General features: G+C 44.8%; 1 protein-coding gene across 10 annotated transcripts in view; it reads right to left on the bottom strand.

The window, feature by feature from the left end:
* The window catches only part of CACNA1A (calcium voltage-gated channel subunit alpha1 A), a 349330-nt gene that overhangs the window by 136624 nt on the left and 193301 nt on the right, over positions 1 to 19405 (bottom strand). For all 10 annotated transcript variants that reach the window (XM_043911288.1, XM_043911287.1, XM_043911278.1 and 7 more), the window contains exon 5: positions 521 to 612. In XM_043911288.1, the coding sequence (XP_043767223.1) occupies positions 521 to 612 (92 nt within the window). The remainder of the gene's footprint in view (positions 1 to 520; positions 613 to 19405) is intronic.

The following is a 19405-nucleotide window of genomic DNA, read 5'->3' as shown; positions in this document are numbered from 1 at the left end:
ACAAAAAGCTCTTTCTGCCGTGCCTGGTATGCGGTAGGCACTCAATAAATGGTAACCATCATTGCCACCAATATTATTCAGGCTGTGGGGGCAGGCTGGCTAACTCCTAATTCTTCCACTCAGCCACATTATTTTGCTCAAATTATTCAGCTGCCCTGAGCCTCAGTTTCCTCATCTGTAAAGTGGAGATTTTGGTCCTATCAACTTCACAGGGTTGTGATTATAGAATGCGGTCCTGGATGGAGCTCAGCACGGCTCCTGATAGAGAAGTGCTCAGTAAATGGGTGCTGTGGGGATGTGTGAGGCTCCTGGCTGGCTTTTAGAAGTTCACCCAGACCTGCAGCCAGATTCCTGGGGGTGGGGGTGGGAGTCCCTGAAGGGGCTTCCCCAAAGATGAGGCTGCCCTGACCCAGGCTAGGGAAACATCTGAGGGCGCCTATGAGACCCTCTTGCAGAAGGGAAATCGAGGGCTCCCAGGACCCCTGAGCAGACCCCTTGCCAGGGTCAGAAACTCACGCACTTGGGATTCCAGACACCAGCTTGAGCGGCCGCAGCACTCGAACTGCCCTCAGCGTCCTTAGGTCAAACTCCGTCCCAACTGTGGCCAAGATGCTGGAAGAAGCCAGAACAGAAAGCAGACGGTGGGTTTCAGGGTCAGAGAGGTGGGTGGGGAGTTCAATGTTGTGGTTTCTTTTTTTTCAAGTTTTTAATTCGAGAATAGCTGCTTTACAATGCTGTGCTAGTTTCTGCTGTGGAACAATGCGAATCAGCCATAATTATATATATAATCAATTATACATATATAATTGATTGACCAAATCAATCTATCCTAAAGGAAATCAGTCCTGAATATTCACTGGAAGGACTGATGCCGAAGCTGAAGCTCCAACACTTTGGCCACCTGATGCAAAGAACTGACTCATTGGAAAAGACTCTGATGCTGGGAAAAACGGAAGGCAGGAGGAGAAGGGGACGACAGAGAATGAGATGGTTGGATGGCATCACCGACTCGATGGACATGAATTTGAGCAAGCTCCAGGAGTTGGTGATGGACAGGGAAGCCTGGCGTGCTGCATTCCATGGGGTTGCAAAGAGTCGGACACAACTGAGAGACTGAACTGACTGACTGATACATATATACATGTATATGCATATATCCCCGCCCTCTTGAGCCTCTCTGCCTGCCCCCATCCCACTCCTCTAGGTCGTCAGAGCACCAGGCTGCTTTCTGGGCAGGGTGACCACAGGCTGGGTCTCAGTTTTGTCATATGTAAAACGGTGTTAATAGTACCTGCTTCATAGGATAAAAGATGATTTACAAAGGCCCCAAATAGGTCTTAATACTCAATAAACGCTTCCCTTGTGTGGCTCAGCTGGTAAAGAATCCGCCTGCAATGTGGGAGACCTGGGTTCGATCCTTGGGTTGGGAAGATCCCCAGGGAGAAGGGAAAGGCTACCCATTCCAGCATTCTGGCCTGGAGAATTCTACGGACTATACAGTCCCTGAGGTTGCAAAGAGTCAGACATGACTGAGCAACTTTCACTTCCTTTCACTCAACAAATGTTGGGCTGAGAAGAAGAGAAACTTTTCCCATGGCACATGGTTGGAGTGATACTCAGTATATTTCACAACCCAAGATCAGGATGGATTGTGGGGAAACTTGGAGGCACTAGCGGAGTGACAGACCTTTTGGGCTCAGGTCACTTTACCAACTGGCAAGAAAGTAGCTTAATTCTAAGACCTCAGCCTGCATGGGTTCAAATTCCAGCTCTACCATTTCCCAGCTGGGTGACTGTGGGTAAGTCACTTTTCCACTTCATGCCTCAGGTCTCCCTTTTGTATAACAAGGATAACAACAGTACTGAACCCTCAAAGGGATGTGAGGATGAAACGAATTAATACATGTGAAGTGGTAGGCGTTGTACCTGGCACACAGGAAGTGTGTTAAGCTACTGGGAAATAAATGAAAAAAAAAAAAAAACACAACAAAAAAAAAACACCTCAAACAATGGGTGTGGTCCTGCTGGGGTGGACTAGCTGGCATCAGCCTCAGAGAGGGCTACAGACCCAAAGTGTCAGGGCAAAAAGTCACTCTTGTAAATGCAGGTTAAGAGTCATGGCAATAGGTGAGATGAGCCTTCTGTAGAAAGCTCCCTTCCCTCACCCCTTACATAAAGACCCCATCCTAAGACCTCACTTGTAAAAGTGTTTCTGGTGAGACAAGGGGTTCCACAGCCTTTCCTCAGCCCAAGGAACCCCCTAGACCCGTTTCCTAAATAAGAAACGAAGTAGGGATGACCATGGAACCATGGCACAGAAAAGGTTGTCACTGGAACCTCAGATGATGAGCACGGAATGCTGAAAAACAGAGGATTCTGTGGTTAAGAACGGGCTTCCCAGGTGGCACCGTGGTAAAGAATCTGCCTGCCAATGCAGGAGACACAGGCTGGATCCCTGGGTCAGGAAGGTCCCCTTGAGTAGGAAATAGCAACCTACTCCAATATTCTTGCCTGGAAAATTTCACGGACAGAGGAGCCTGGCAGGCTACAATCCATGGGGTTGTGAACAGTCAGATGCTACTGAGCACGCACTGAGATTAACAGGATGGAGACCACACAAATAATTTGGGGGTGTCTTCCTTCTTGTCCAAGAGTCTGAGTTTTACAACTTTGGCCTGTGAATAACCAGTATCTACATCTGTCTTTATTTTTTGGCGGCGCATGCAGAATGTGGGATCTTAGTTTCCTGACCAGGGACTGACCCATGCTCCCTGCAGAGGAAGTGTGGAGTCCTAACCATTGGATCACCAGGGAAGTCCCTCTTTGTCTTGTTTTTTAAAATTTTTATTGTATATTGGAGTACAGACGATACACAACTCTGTGTCAGTTTCAGGGGTACAGCAAAGTGATTCAGTTACACATACACACACAACCATGCTCTTTCAAATCCTTTTCCGATATAGATTACTTAACAGAATATTGAGGAGAGTTCTCTGTGCTATATGGTAGGTCCTTGTTGATTATTTATTTTATATATAAATATAAAATATATTATTTTATATATAGTAATAGTACATCTCTTTGTCTTTGAGACAATCAGCATCTGCATCTATTAACAACCTGTATTGGCACCTGTATTAATAAACTGTATTGGCACGCTTTTGTCTCAGGGCTTTCTTTGAAGCTAAGACAGACCCAGGCAGTGAATTTCCCCGTGAGAGCAGCCCTCCACCAAAGATGGCTGGGAAGAGGTGGATGAATTCCCCAGCTCCCTCGCTCCCTCCTTCCAGATTGCTCTGAGGTGTGAGTTCCATACAGGCTCCCAGAGAAGTTGAGCCCAGCTGCCCATCGAGGGTAACCTGCTGAACCCCTCATTCTTCCCTGTCTCCACACTCTTGTCCCCCACTCACATTTCCTGGAGTCACTTCCCAGGTGAACTACTTGGACCCGAATCCCTGTCTCAGGGTCAATGTGGGGGCACTCCAAACTGAGACAGGAGTAGTCCCAGCTCTTTTCCAACTATTCCTAGGACAGGAAGTGAAAGTCCTAGTCGCTTAGTTGTGTCAGACTCTTTGTGACCCCATGGACTGTAGCCTATCAGGCTCCTGTGTCCACGGAATTCTCCAGGCAAGAATACTGGAGCGGGGAGCTGCCCGCCATTCCCTTCTCTAGGGGATCTTCCTGACGCAGGGATTGATCTTGGGTCTCCTGCACTGGGAGTGGCTCTTTACCACCAGAGACACCAATCCTAGGACAGAGATGTGTCCATTAGATTGGGCTAACCTCCTCTTCCACCATCATCAAATGTACATCTAAACACATCGGATGTCCTGGGCAAAGCAATACTTGAGGTCCTCCCTGCTTCGTAGGGCTGATGCAAGAGAAAAACAGTTTAATCAAAAAACGTACACAGAGATTGAATCCATTGGGGGTGTGATGCATTCTTAGAGAGAGCAGGCAAAAACAACAGCTCTGAGGGTACACAGCAGGTAGTGTTAACTCATCTGGGACCCAGGGAGGTTCCCGTTTCAAGCTGAGGATTCATGGATGAGCAGGTGGAATCTGATCAGTGGGGGAAGAACTTTCTAGGCAGAGGAAATGGCTGAGACAGACAGCCTGGGGTGGGAAGGCAAATTCAAGGAAGGAAATGGCGCATGGTGGGGATTTGGGTGATGCCATGAAGCTGAAGTGTAGGTGGGGGCCCTGCCAAGCAACCCCAAGGAAATTTTCATTCATTTAATTCTATTTTTTTTCTCTTCCTCTCCCAATTTTCATGTGGATTTCTCAAACTCCATCCTGTAGATCACCAGTCTATTTTACTTTCTTCTTTCTCAGCAGGTAAAAGCCATTGTTAAGGGTGTGTGTGTGTGTGTGTGTGTGTGTGTGTGTGAGCGTGCGCGTGTGTGCTCAGTCGTTCAGTTGTGTCCTACTCTTTGTGATCCCACGGACTGTAGCTCGCCAGGTTCCTCGTCCATGGGATTTTTCAGGCAAGAATACTAGAGTGGGTTGCTATTTCCTCCTCCAGGGGATCTTCCCAAACCCACGGATCAAATCCATGTCTCCTGAACTGGCGGGCGGATTCTTTACCACTGAGCCACCTGGATAAACATTCCCTGAGTTTTCATTCACTCACTTTCACAAACATTAACTGAGCATCTAGAGTGTGCCAGGTCTTGGTGACACGAGTCACAGGAACCCCTATCTGTGTGTGGGAGGCTGAGAATAAACCCAGTAAATATGCCAGATGTCAGGGCGATGAGCGCGGGGGAGAAAAGCAGGGCAGGGAAGAGGGCGCGCTGGCAAAGTGGGGCAGGGTGAGGGGAGCAATGACACCCATTTCAATTAGTAAAGGCCAGCTGCTCTTTCCCGCATGGTTGGGTAGTAGTTCAGTGTTAAGGATGTGCAGACCAGAAGTGCCCAGTAGAACTTCAAGAAGAGCCGTATGTTGGACAGAGAGAACAGACTGGAGGTTGCCAAGGGTGGCGTGTTGGGGGAAGGATGGAGTGGGAAGTTGGGGTTAGCAGATGTAAGCTTTTATATACAGAATGAATAAACACTCTCTGTATAGCACAGAGAACTCTTCAATATCCTATGATAAACCATAATGAAAAAGCATATAAAAAAGAGAATTATATACATGTATAACTGAATCACTTTTCTGTACAGCAGAAATTAACACAACATCGTAAATCGATTATACCTTGATAAGAAAAGAAAAAAGGGGAAAAAAAGGAAGAGCCATGTGTGAAGTTTAAAATTTGCCAATAACCACATTAAAAGTCAAAAGAAACAGATGAAATTAATTTTAATAATATAGTTTATTCAACCAGGTATATCTGAAGTATTGGGCTTCCCAGGTGGCTCAGTGGTAAAGATTTGCCTGCCAAGCAGAAGTCATGGGTTCAATCCTGAGGTCAGGAAGATCCCCTGGAAAAGGAAATGGCAATCCAATCCAGTATTCTTGCCTGGGAAATCCCATGGACAGAGGAGCTGGTGGGCTACAGTCCACGGGGTCACAAAGAGTCAGACACGACTTAGTGACTAAACAACATCTGAAGTATTATCATTTAAATAGGCAATCACTATGAAAGATTACTCATAAGACATTTTATATATTCTTTTCTTGAGACTAAGTCTTTGAAATCTGGTTAGCATATTCTACATTCATGGTACATCTCAACTCAAGTGTGTGATGGCCACGCATGGCCAGTTCTACGTGTACCATGTAGGTCAGGCCCAGAGAAAGAGTCAGTGGGGCGGAGATGTGAAGTGAGTCACCAGAATATGTCAGAGGAAAACTCGAGGCAGAAAGACAGCCAGTGCAAAGGTCCTGAGGCAGGACCATGCCTGGTACACTTGAGGCATGGCAAGGAGGCCACACAGCTGAGTGAACCAGGGTGACAGTGGGAGGAGATGAGGGCAGGGAGGTGATGGGGCAGGGAGCAGGAGTTTGTGGGCCATGGTGAGGACTTGGACTTTTGTTCTGAGTGAAGCAGGAGCCAAGGAGGGTTCTGAGCATTGCAGAGACATGATCTGACTTACATACTAAAATAAGATCCCTCTGGGGGTCAAGACCAGAAACTGGGAGATTGGAAGGGGGCGGAGATGACCACAGTGGTCCAGGTGAGAGATGATGGGTTTAGATCTAGTTGTGCTGGACACAAGGATAACACTGAGATGAACTCAGCCTTGCCCTTAGATGACCACACAAGTAAGTGGATGACAGATTCAAGTACAAGTCCTTCTGGCCCCGGGGCTGTCGGAGGCAGGAAGGAGGAGGAAATGAATACAGACAGGAGGGCGGGGGACAGCATGATTGTGGAGCCCAAGTCTGAAAATGCAGCAAAGCACAAGATCTTACAAAATCTCAGACCTGCAGTTAAACCCTGACCCTGCATCTTCTCATTACCTAACCTTTGTTCTAACTTCTCTGAGCCTCTGAAATGCGGCTAATCTGACTTCCCTCCTGCCCAGTTCAATCCTAGTGGGCACCCAAGGTGGACTATCTCCTGACCCCCTCCCTGGAAGGATGGCAAGAAATTAGGAGAAGAATGGGAGGAGGGAGAGGGGCCAGACTGAGAATGCCCTACAGAGGCAGAAAACTTCCCTTAGGAAACATGTTGGGGGGAGGGTGGGAAATCGGGGTGGGCTGGACCAGTGGAGGCTGTGAACTGGAGGCGGAGGAGGTGGGTCTTGCTGTGTGGACAGTGGGAGTCATGCGAGGTTTCGGAGCAGGGGAGGGACGTGATTAGGGTTGGCGTTAGGAAGACAAGCCTGACAGCTGAAAGGACAGATTGGTGGTGATGGAGGCAGGAGTTAGGAGGCAGCCGCAAGAGCAGACCAGCGTAATGAGGACTAGAACTAGGACAGAGGCAGTGGGAGTACAAAGGAGGCCCCAATTTATATATAGCTGCCATAGAATCCTATGCACCAGGAAACTTGCCTGGTCTCACCAAGTGCTCCCGGCATCCCAGCCATCATTAGGAGGAGTCCCACTTTACAGACGCGGAAACTGAAGCCCGGAGAAGTTACTAAGGCATGGAGGTCCACACTGCCAAGTGAGAATGTGAACCCACGACCCCAGGACTCCAGAACCCCAGTTTTCCACCTCGCATGGCTTGCTGGATGGGGCAGGGGCAGTGGTGGGAAAGAAAAGGAAGGGAAGAATGGCTTTCTGGTTATAAATGGGCCACCAAGTGATGATCATTCATTTAGTCACAAGGCTTTGCTGAGTATCTGCTGTGCGCCAGCCACTCAGCTAGGACCTCAGGATGCCACCATGAACAAAATGACAATGGACCACTGTGGGACAATGGGACTACACAGGGTGTGTGGTGCTATGGAAAACAGCGTGGCGGCCGCCAGTGCTTCCAGTGGAAGGATGGCGTGTGTGGTGGGAAAGAGGAATTAAGACTGGGCTACCTGAAGGATGGAGGTATCAACTGAGGCGGGGAAGATGGAGGCAGGGGGAGGTTTGAGGGAAGATCAAGAGCTGGGTTGTGAGACTGGGACTCACATATATACCCTACTATGTATAAAATAGGTAACCAATGAGAAACTGCTGCATAGCACAGAGAATTCTACTCAACGTTCTGTGGGGAGATATATATATATATATATGTATATATGTATATATGCATATAGCTGAGTCACTTTGATGTACAGCAGAAATTAACACAACACTGTAAAGAAACTAAATTCCAATAAAAAAGTGGGGAAAGAGTTGGATTGTGGACACTGAGCTTGGGAAGCCAGTTTTCTGTAACCCCCTGGTTAAAACCTTCCAGTGGCTACCATCAGGCTTAGAATAAAATCCAGGTTACACCATGACCACAAGAGCTTGCCTGGCTTGATTTCCCCTGACCACCCTTTCTATACTCCAGCCACTTTGGCTTTCTGTTCTTCCAACAGGAAACTCTCCTTTCTACCATGGAATCATATGACGGCCATCTCTTTTCCTGCTAACACTTGCCTTCAATTCTCTCCCTCCTTTGCCTAGTTGGCCCTCTTCAAATCTTTCAGGCTGCAGTTCAAATTTTTCTTTCAGAGAGGATTTCTATGTCCCCCTCTAGATAAAGAGAACTCTCAAGGATTATATTGTTTATTAAATTGCATTTATTATTTTGGGCTTCCCACGTAAAGAACCCAAGCAGGAGATGCAGTTTTGATCCCTGCGTTGGGAGGATCCCCTGGAGAGGGAGATGGTAACCCACTCCAGTATTCTTGCCTGGGAAATCCCATGGACAGAGGAGCCTGGTGGGCTATAGTCCATGGGGTCGCAAAAGAATTGGACACGACTTAGCACCTAAACAACAACATATAAATGTTTGCTATCATCATCATTTAAATCTTTGTTGCTTGCCCCTAAGTTATACCAGGATTGACTGATGAAGGAACCAACATTCATTAAGTTTATTCTCTTTGCCAGGTTATATGCTTGTGGCTTTAAATACTGAGGTCTCATTTTATGCCTCAGTATCTTTACCAGGTGAGTGCTCTACATTCAGTTAATTGACTGGGGAACTGAGACTCTGAGGGGTTAACTACTTGCCCACAATCACAGAGCTAACACGTGGTACCTGTAACCCAAGTCTGGCTTTGCTGCCTCCACTGTGCTACCCCTGGTTAATTCCCCTACCCCACCTACCCTCTCCCAGGATCTCAGCCAAGCTTATGTCTCCATTAACCCAAGTGTAGGAAGGATCTAGATTTTACTCTAGCTGCCTGGAAGTCAGAATGTCAACAAATATTTGCAGAGGAGCAATATTTTGTGCCAGGTGGGTGAGGAGGGGAACATGTGCAAAGGCCCTGAGGTTGGAGAGAACTTATGGTGAAAAGTGGGGTTACCAGATGAGGGGGAGGGGCAGAGGACAGGAGAATATGAGAAGAAGATATTAGTGTGGCTAGAAAACAGGGGAGAGGATGGAGGCCTCACTGACCTCACCCACCTGACCTTAATTAGAGGAAGCGCCTGCCCACACTATTCACAAGGGCCAAGATATAGAAGCAACCTTATTAAATGTCCATTGACAGATGTATGGATAAAGGAGATGTGGCCCATATATACAATGGATTATTACTCAGTCATAAAAAAGAATGAAATAATTCCATTTACAGAAACATGGATGAACCTAGAGATTATCATACTAAGTGAATTAAGCCAGAAAGACAAATATCATATATCAGTTATATGTGGAATCTAAAAAAATGATACAAATGAACTTATTTACAAAACAAAAATTGACCCACCAACATAGAAAACAAACATGGTTACCAAAGGGGTAAGGGGGGGAGGGATAAATTAGGAATTTGAGATTAACATATACACACTACTATACATAGAATAGATAACCAACAAGGGCCTCCTGTGTAGCACAAGGGACTGTACTAAGTATTTGGTAATAACCTCTAAGTGAAAAGAATCTGAAAAAGAATATACATGCATATAAACGTATGACTGAATCACCTTGCTGTATACTTGAAACTAACATAACATTGTGAATCAACTATACTTTTATAAAATCTTTAAAAACTTGACATACAGAACAAACATATGGATATCAAGGAGGGAAGTGAGGGTGGAATGGATCGGGAGATTGGGATTGACAGGTTTACACTACTATGTATAAAGTAGATAACTAATGTGCGTGTGTGCTAAGTCGCTTCAGTTGTGTCTGACTCTTTGCAACCCTATGGACTGTAGCCCACCAGGCTCCTCTGTCCATGGCACTCTCCAAGCAAGAATACTGGAGTGGGTTGCCATGCCCTTCTCCGGGGGATTTTCCTGACCCAGGATTGAACCCACCTCTCTTATGTTTCCTGCGTTGGCAGGTGAGTTCTTGACTGCTAGCACCACCTGGGAAGCCCAACTAATAAGAACCTACTGTATGGCACAGGGGACTCTACTCAATGCTTATATGGTGACCTAAATGAAAAGGAAATCCAGGGAAGAGGGGATACATGTATATGTATAGCTGATTCACCCTGCTGGACAGCAGAAACTGACATAACATTGCAAAGCAACTATACTCCAATAAAAAAGAAAAACCTATGCAGATAAAAGAAAATATTAAAATAAACAGACCTCCTTTATACAAAGATAAATTAAAGAAGCATCTGCCCTCACAGATCCAGTCCAATCCTTCTGAGATAAGTATTCGGAGCATAACTGCTTCCCATGCAGTCTATATTCTTCCTATTGGTAGATTTTGCAAATCTTCTTCAAGTTTACTCTTATATCACCTGGCTTTTAGCTTCTCTTGGAAAAACTATTTCTAAAATGCCTTTTCTAAACCCTCAAATGCAGAGTAAAGATTTGGACTGTGCCATGCACCTCTCTTGTTCACTCGTTCATTCTTTCATCCCTTTCCTCTCCACATTCTACTTTCATTCCCCCCCCCCCACCCCGCCCCTTCCCAGAGAACACTGATACGTTTAATTTGGTTTTACTGGAGTGCATTCTTGTAAAACATGCGCTTTATTTTGAACGCATGTATTTTAAGTTTACATCAATGGCAACTGTCAGGACCATTCTCTTGTTTTCTATTTTCACCCAGAACAGCAGACGTGCAGTTTGGGGTTCTCGCTGGGCCCGGGGGCTGCCGAAGTGCACCCGTCACATCCCACCTGCCCGTCCTCCAGGCACAGACACCAGGTGGCCTTCAGCTCATCCTCCACAGATGGTGCTGGAGCGAAAAACCTCATACCCGCTCCTCATAAAACCAGTAAAAGTCTCACGGAGACTTACGTGCCTGAGAGCATAACTGCCCCTGGGTCCGGACTTAACTGGACCAATCACCGTTGATCACCCTCGGCAGTGGCCGCTCAGGCCACGCCCCCATGAGGGGGAGGAGCTTCCTCTCTCACCACGACCGGCTGACCCTTCCCTTAACCACCTAATTTTTTCCACTCTAAGAGGCATACAGAGACACTCACTGTTTCAATTTTCATCTTTCTGATTGCAAGTGGCTTTGAATACCATGTCATCTACTGATTAGCTTTTCAGACTTTTATTCCCTAAACTGTCTGATCACATTTTTTGCCTGCTCTCCTCTTTGGGTTGCTGTGCTATTTTTGTTTTTCTTTATTATTATTATTTGTATTTTTATTGAAGTTGAGTTGATTTCACAATGTTGTGTTAACTTCTGCTGTAGAGCAAAGTGATTCAGTTAAACATAAATATATACATTCTTTTTTGTATTCTTTTCCATTTTGGTTTTTTTTTTTTTTTACAGGATTTTAATATAGTTCCCTGTGCTATACAGTAGGACCTTGTCCTTTTTCCATTCTATGTATAATAATTTGCATCTTCTGGTCCCAAACTCCCAATCCAGCCCTCCCCTACCCACCCCTCCTTAGCAGGCAGGGTTGCTGTGTTATTGTTGTTGACAATTCCCCGCTGTGGGCTTCCCAGGTGGCTCAGAGGTAAAGAATCTGCCTGCCAATGCAGGAGACTGGGTTGGATTCCTGGGTTGGGAAGATGCTCTGGAAAACACATGGCAACCCACTCCAGTATTCTTGCCTGGGAAATCCCATTAACAGAGAAGCTTGATGGGCCACAGTCCATGGGGTCACAAAAGAGTCAGCTGTAACTGAGTGACTAAACAACATTTTCCTCCTATAGATCTTGATCGGTGCTGGCCAGTATGGTAGCCACTGGCTACATGTGGCTATTGAGTTCTTCAAATGTGGCCATTATGACTAAGGAACTGAGTTTTAAATTGTATTTACTCTCAATTCATTTCCATTAAAAATAGTCACATGTCATAGAGAACGGATTTGTAACTGCCTAGGAGGAGTGGGGATAGGGAGGGATGGATAAGAAGTTTGGGACTAGCAAGTGCAAACTATTGCATATAGAATGGATAAACAACGTCTTACTGGATAGCACAGGGAACTATATTCACTATCCTGTAATAAACCATAATGGAAAAGAAAAAAAAAATTTTAAATAGTTGCATGTGCCTAGGGACTATCATACCGAACAGCTGTTAGCTATTAATCACTGATCATTTTTTTCCTATCATCCTATGCACTATTTACAAACACTACTTTAGTTCTTACCACGTCAGTTTTTTTTGTTTTTTTCTTCCCCTTGAGGGAGAAAGAGACTCAATTTTATTTTACTTTTAAATTCATAAAACAAGCATTACATTTTATCAGATTTTTTTTGGGGGAAAGCAGTATAAAATATATCATTGAGCTAACCTTTATTCTGTAATCATTTATATGGACTATTTTCTTAAGTCTTAATTGAACTTGTTACAATACTGCTTCTGTTTTATGGCCGCAAGGGATGTGGGATCTTAGTTCCCTGACCAGGGGTCAAACCCACAACCCATGCGTTGGAAGACTAAGTCTCAACCACTGGACCATCAGGCAAGTCCCTATTCTGTAATCATTTAAAAGTCTACAAAAATACTTTATTTAAATATGGCTCTGACAGAACAACCTGATTTTTAAAAACTGAGCATACACATTTAGGGTCAAAATAACCTTAATTACAATTTATTTGAAACAACCCCATCAAAAAGTGGGCAGAAGACCTAAACAGACATTTCTCCAAAGAAGAGATATAGATGACTAATAAACATATGAAAAGATGCTCAATATCGTTCATTATTAGAGAAAAGCAAGTCAAATCTACAATGAGGTATCATCTCACACGGGTCAGAATGGCTATCATCAAAAAGTCTACAAACAATAAATGCTGGAGAGGGTGTGGAGAAAAGGGAACCCTCTGACATTGATGATGGGAATGCAAACCGATACAGCCACTATGGAGAACCGTGTGGAGATTCCTTAAAAAAAACTAGGAATAAAACTACCATATGACCCAGCAATCCCACTTCTGGGCATATACCCTGAGGAAATCAGAACTGAAAAAGACACATGTATCCCAGTGTTCACTGCAGCAATATTTACAACAACTGGGACACGGAAGCAACCTAGATATCCATGGGCAGATGAACAGATAAGGAAGTTGTGGTACACATATGCAATGGAATATTACACAGCTATAAAAAGGAACACATTTGAGTCAGTTCTAATGAGGTGGATGAACCTAGAGCCTATTATACAAAGTGAAGTAAGTCAGAGAGAGAAAGACAAATATCATATGTTAATGCACATATATGGAATCTAGAAAGATGGTACTGATGATCCTGACGACCTTTGCAGGTCAGCAAAGGACACACAGACACAGAGACCAGACTTTTGGACTCAGTGGGGAAAGGAGAGGGTGGGATGACTTGAGAGAATAGCATTGAAACATATACATCACCATGTGTAAAATAAATTGCCAGTGGGAGTTTGATGTACATGATTCAGGGAGCCCAAAGCCAGAGTTCTGTGAAACCTGGAAGGATGGGGTGGGGAGGGAGGTGGGTTCAGCAGGGAGGGGACACATGTATGCCTGTGGCCAATTCATGCTGATTATGGTAAAAACCATCACTACATTGTAAAGTGTTAGTCACTCAGTTGTGTGTCTCTTTGTGACCCCAAGGACTAGCTCGCCAGGCCCATCTGTTCATGGAAATCTCCAGGCAGAAATACTGGACTGGTTAGCCATTCTCTTCTCCAGGGGATCTTCCCAACCCAGGGATTGAACCTGGGTCTCCTGCATTTCAGGCAGATATTTTACTGTCTGATTTATTTATTTAATTTATTTATTTACTTTCCCACCAGGGAAGCCACTGTAAAGTAACTATCCTTCAATTAAAATAAATTAATTAATTAGCTAAAAATGTGTTTGATAAACAACAAGGATTTACTGTACAGAACAGGGAACTATACTCAAGATCTTATAATGAACTATAGTGGAAAATAATTGAAAAAAGAATATAGATATATACTATATATGTATAACCAAATCACTATGTTGTACACCCAAAACCAACACAGCACTGTAAATGAACTCCACCCCAACAAAAAATTTCTTTGCATTTATTTGTAACCTAAAGTAACATGTACCACTGTCACTTAATCTTAAATGTTTAAGAATCCAAGAAAGAAGAAAACAGTACTGTCATTTCTCATTAATTCACTCAGCATTTAAGAACCTAGCAACATGGTTTACACCATGAGTCAAGAAATCCTTTTGGCATTAAATTAAATTATTACAAAAAGACAGCATACGGTTACTATATTTCAACTACACGTAAGTTCAGGTGTTATTTTAAATGATTGTAAGGGACTTCCCTGGTGATCCAGTGATTAAGAATCTGCCTTCCAATGCAGGGGACACAGATTTGATCCCCAGCCAGGGTACTAAGATCTCACATGTTGTGGGGCAACTGAGCCCATGCTCCACAATAAGAGAAGCCTCTGCGCCACAATGAAGACCCAGTACAGCCAAAATAAAAATAAAATTTAAATAAAGAAATATGATTATAAATATTAATTTATTTCAGACTCCTAACACCCTGTTAGTTGATGCTATTCTTTCCATTTTATTGATGAGACAACTGAGGCACAGAGAGGTGAAGTAACTTGCTCAAGGATTCGTAGGACATGATACAGCCAGGATCCGGATCTGGGAACCAAACTGCCCTCATCTCAGTTTTCATATAATCAGGGTTTTTTTTTTTGTTGTTGTTGTTGGTTGTTTGTTTTTGCCTTAGAGGTTTTGCTTTTAGATTTAAGAAGTCCTTTCCCCTCTCCCGTGGTTGCACAGATATCCTCCTGCCTTTTCTCCCTTCATGTGAAGTTCTTACCACTCATCCAAGGTCCTCTCAAGTGCCTTGACCTTTGCATGGAACAGTTCTTCCTCTTATTTGTCTTCTAAAGTAGAAGACAGCACAAAAGGACACGTTGCTATTTTGGGTGATTCCTGAAGCTGTGTTAAAGTGCAGTGTTTTCTTAAACAAAAAGGAGAAGGTGCAGGTGGAAAAAATCCCAGAAGGTGTGAGGTAAGTGATTTCTAGAAAAGACAAGACCCCTGAGAGGGCTGCATTTGTGGGGGACAAGACAGGGATGGGCCTTGAGTGAAGGTCGGCTTGAGGGGCATTGCTGATTGCAAGGCTGAAGAAAGCAATGGAAGGGAAATCTCTCCTTGAGATACTGGGATGAGAAGAGGTGGGAAGCAAGTGTGGTGACCACCTAAGAGGGGTGGGGACAGAGTATTTTTCTAAGTAGAGGAGATTTGTCCAAGTTTGCAAGAGAAGGGCATTGTGTCCCTGGAGAAGGAGAGCCTAAAGGTCCGAACGAGACATTTGATGGAGTAAAGCTCTCGAGGAAATGGATAGCCACGTTTTCAATTGGATTCCCAGACATTCAGTGGGCACCTCCTACGGGAGAGGCACTCAAGAAGCAAAACAAAAACAAAAGCTGAACTCTCGCCCGCAGCTTGTGGGAGTTGCAACTGGTTCCACCACTCGGGAAAACTGTTAGGTGGTTTCTGCCCAACGCTAAACAGATTCTGCCCCATGACCCAGAAATTCCATCCAGGAATACCTCCCAGAGACATGGGAGCTGTGGTCACCAAATGACAAGCAGGAATGTCAACAGCACTTTTCTCTGTCATAGCCCCAAAGTGGAAAGTATCCAAATGCCCATCACCAGTGCAGTAGACAAACACAGCCATGAAGATGAATGACTTACACCCTTACAACTACAAGTCACAACGTGGATGGATCTCACACACACAAGGTCAAGAGAAAGAAGCCAGTGAGAGCAAGATGCATAACCCTATGTATTTACAATACAAGAATAAACAAGACTAGGAAATTCCCTGGTGGTCCAATAGTTAGGACGCTGTGCTTCCACTGCAGGGGTCATGGGTTTTATCCCTGGTCAGGGAGCTAAGATCCCGCAAGCCATGTGGCACAGCTAAACCCCAAACATCCAAGTCAACCAACCAACCAAACAAAAAGAATAAGCAAGACTAATCTATTCTGTTCCATGTCAGGAAGGGGTTTCTGGCAACTGGAGGTGAACAAGAGCGTTTCTGAAACCACTTGATGGGTGAATTCTGTCTCCTGTTGAGACCTTGACTGATAAAAGGAGGAAATGGCTGACCTGTGAAGCCTTGTGTTTCTAAGACCAAGTCTCTGGAGAAACAGGATTCAAGTCTACGTTCCTTTACCCCAGGGGGCAGAAATACTCAGCTGCCTTTTCCATATAAGACTTCAGATTGGGGGGAAAGACATTCTGCGAGGTTTCTGCCTCACCTTGTTTAAGGCAAGAACAATCCCTTACAGGAAGTCCAAGAAACAGAGGAGATTATTTGTATAAATTTTGCATTGGAATACAAATGTAAATACTTTTAGTGAAAACTTGCAACTTTTTAATGTTTTGACATAGTTTTCTATTTGTCTTTATCTCAGGCACCAAGATTATAAAATATCTAAGTAATATATTTTTGCCGTTGTTTTAGGGCTCAGGGGTTAATTCACCCTGAGTACATGACTTAAACAATAAAATTACTAGTTCAGGGAATTCAACTTGGTGCTCTGTGATGATGGGGAGGGCTGGGATGGGGGTGGGTGGGAGGGAGGCTCAGGAGGGAGGGGATATAGATACACTTGTAGCTGATCCATGTTGTACAGCAGAAACTAACACAATACTATAAGGCAATTATGCTAAAAATAAATCAAAATAAATTGAAAAAATATAAAAAAATAAAAAGATTACTGAAAAAAAGAAAGAGAAGAAGTTGGGTGGAAAAAGATAAGGGTGTTTCTTAAAGCTGTCCTAAGGTAGGACTTGTAAAGAGGTGACATGGATGGAGACATGGAACTTGATTGTTGAGAAGACCCACAGCAGACTGCTTTTTATTTTGTTCTCTTCTTCCAGGGCGATTAGGTTACATTTCCTGTCTGCAGGTACGTGTGGCTGGGTGGAAGGTGAGCAGAAGTGATGTGGCCTGGCCCAGAAATGTTTCCCAGGTGCTTTCCTCCATGTTCTTTTCCCTTCTCTGGCTTCATGCCAAGGAGCCTGAAAGACCTTGGAAGCCTTGGGTTGAAGACAAGGAGCCACAATACAGAAGGAGTCTGGGCTTTTGCCTCTGTACTTAAAACAGAGATGCCCATACATCAAGACTATTCACTTTGGATATTGTCTGTGCAAGAACTAAACTTTGATTGTGTTTGAGCCCTTATACTTTGGGGGTGTTTTGTTCCAGCAATAAGGAGTATCTGGGCTTCTCCGATAGCTCAGTTGGTAAAGAATCTGCCTGCAATGCAGGAGACTCCGGTTCAATTCCTGGGTTGGGACGTTCCCCTGGAGTAGGGATAGGCTACCCACTCCAGTATTCTTGGGCTTCCGTGGTAGCTCAGACAGGAAAGAATCCACCTGCAATATGGGAGATCTGGGTTCGATCCCTGGGTTGGGAAGATCCCCTAGGGAAGGGCATAGCAACCCACTCCACAATATAGGAGTCTGGGCTTTTGCCTCTGAACTTGGAGTAGGGCTACCCACCTGTCAAGACTATTCACTTTGGATTTTGTGTGTGCAAGAACTAAACTTTCCTTGTGTTTGAGTCCTTATACTTTGGGGTTTTGTTGTTGTTGTTACAGCAATAAGGAGTATCTAAGACACGTCCTAGTATATTTCTTTTAGCTGTCCCAGGTGGCTTGAGGGCCCTTAGTTCCCTAAGCAGGGATCAAACCCAGGCCCATGGAAGTGAAATCGTGGAGTTGTAACCACTGTACCACCAGGAAATTTCCATACACTTCCTAGTATCTTAATATACAGTGACTGATACACTCGTGCATCTAAAATGTCAGCTGCTAGGACTTCCCTGGCAGTCCAGTGGTTAAGACTTGGAGCTTCCACAGCAGGGGACATGGGTTCAATTCCTGGTCCGGGGTACTAAGATCCCACACGCCTCATGGCAGAAAAAAAGGTGCATGAAGTTATGCAGACTATCATCAGTCTCTGGTTCATGATGGACCCCCAGTGCTCAATGCCTAAAACTCAACGCCCACTGCTCAATGCCCAGTATACGCTGGGCCTCAGTAAGTATCTACTGAATGTGCCATAAGCTTCAGTGTTTTCTTCCAGCTGAGTGAAAGGCAGAAAGGTAACAGATGTGAGCTCTGGCTCTCAGGTGGGAAGGGGCTGGGTTTATATCCTGCCCCATTATTTACTAATCTGTCTACACTGGGCAAAGTTCCAAGCCTCAGTTTCCTCACAGGGAGGGGGCCATGGAGAATTACATAAGAGCTTTTTTGTGGACAGTGGGAGGATTAAATGTGACCATTCATGAAAAGTGCTGAGCACACTGCCTAATGCATAGTAAGCCCTCAGGAAGTAGCGGTCACGAGGATCTGAACTTCTCCCGTTCTCCGGGCAAACCAAAAGCTCAGACACTGCCCTGGCAATTGACTCTGACAAATTTCAGGCCCCAAGGTATCGGGAGTAGGGGGAGGGGAGAATCAGGGCTTGAGCCTGGGATTATAGCCAAAGATCAACTCAGGAAATGCTATTACATTCCCATGATCCTTTTGCCGTCCCAAGAGGGCTCAACACGCCGTTTCTCAGTTCTGACCTCAGACTAACTCTGCAGGAATTAGCCATGCTGCTTTGGGGCTCAGACCAGCTGCCTGCGAATCAGGGAGGTCCAGTGGGGACCCAGAATTTGGAGCGCCTAGTGGAGTTCTCATGACTAACAGACGGAACGAGCTGCAGTTTAATTAAGGGCATCCCACATTTTTTTGGTTGGGGGGGATTCTTATTAATATATCCAGCCTGGAGGTATGGGTGATTGGACACATGCCTCAGAACTGATCGGGTTTTTCTCCTTCATTAATTAAAATGTGATTCACAGCTGAGTCACTGAAGAAAGAAAATGGTCAATGAACAATTCTGACTTCCTCCCTCCTTCCCTGCTCAGAGAGATGAGTCAGCAGAAGTCTGGATCCAAAAATGAGAAAGGGGAAAAAAAAAAAAAGCAGAAAAGACGCAGGGCTTGGAGAGCAAGCAGCAAAAAACCAAACCTGAGTCATTTTATTCTTTGTCTCAGAAGAATGTCCCCAAATTCCCATCTCAAAGCCAACCAACCAAACCCTCTAGGGAGTGTGCCTCTGTTCCTCATTTTCACACAGACCCACAGGCACCCCAAGTTCTACACAAGCCCCGACAATCTCCTTTCTTGCTTTCTTCAGGCAATGGCAAGCTCCTCACCATGCCAAGACAGAAAACAGCCCAGAGCAGAGATGGGCAGGGAGAGAAGGCATGAGAGATCTCTTTTGTGTCCTTCAGCTCCTGCAGGTCGAAGGAACTGGTGTTGGCTTAGGTGTCGTCCAAGCCCAGCAAAGTATCCAGGATGCCAAGCACATGAAGCTCTTGAGTGCTTTCAGAAATGAGCTAATAAATCCCCAGGGATGGGTCATTGACAATGAACATGGCTATCCTAATAGAAATGTGTGGAATTTCAAGAAAACTGGCAAAATGGCAGAGTGAG

The sequence above is a fragment of the Cervus elaphus genome, chromosome 9 (assembly GCF_910594005.1).
Source record: "Cervus elaphus chromosome 9, mCerEla1.1, whole genome shotgun sequence".
NCBI lineage: Eukaryota > Metazoa > Chordata > Mammalia > Artiodactyla > Cervidae > Cervus > Cervus elaphus.
This window is presented reverse-complemented; position numbering and strand designations above follow the sequence as displayed.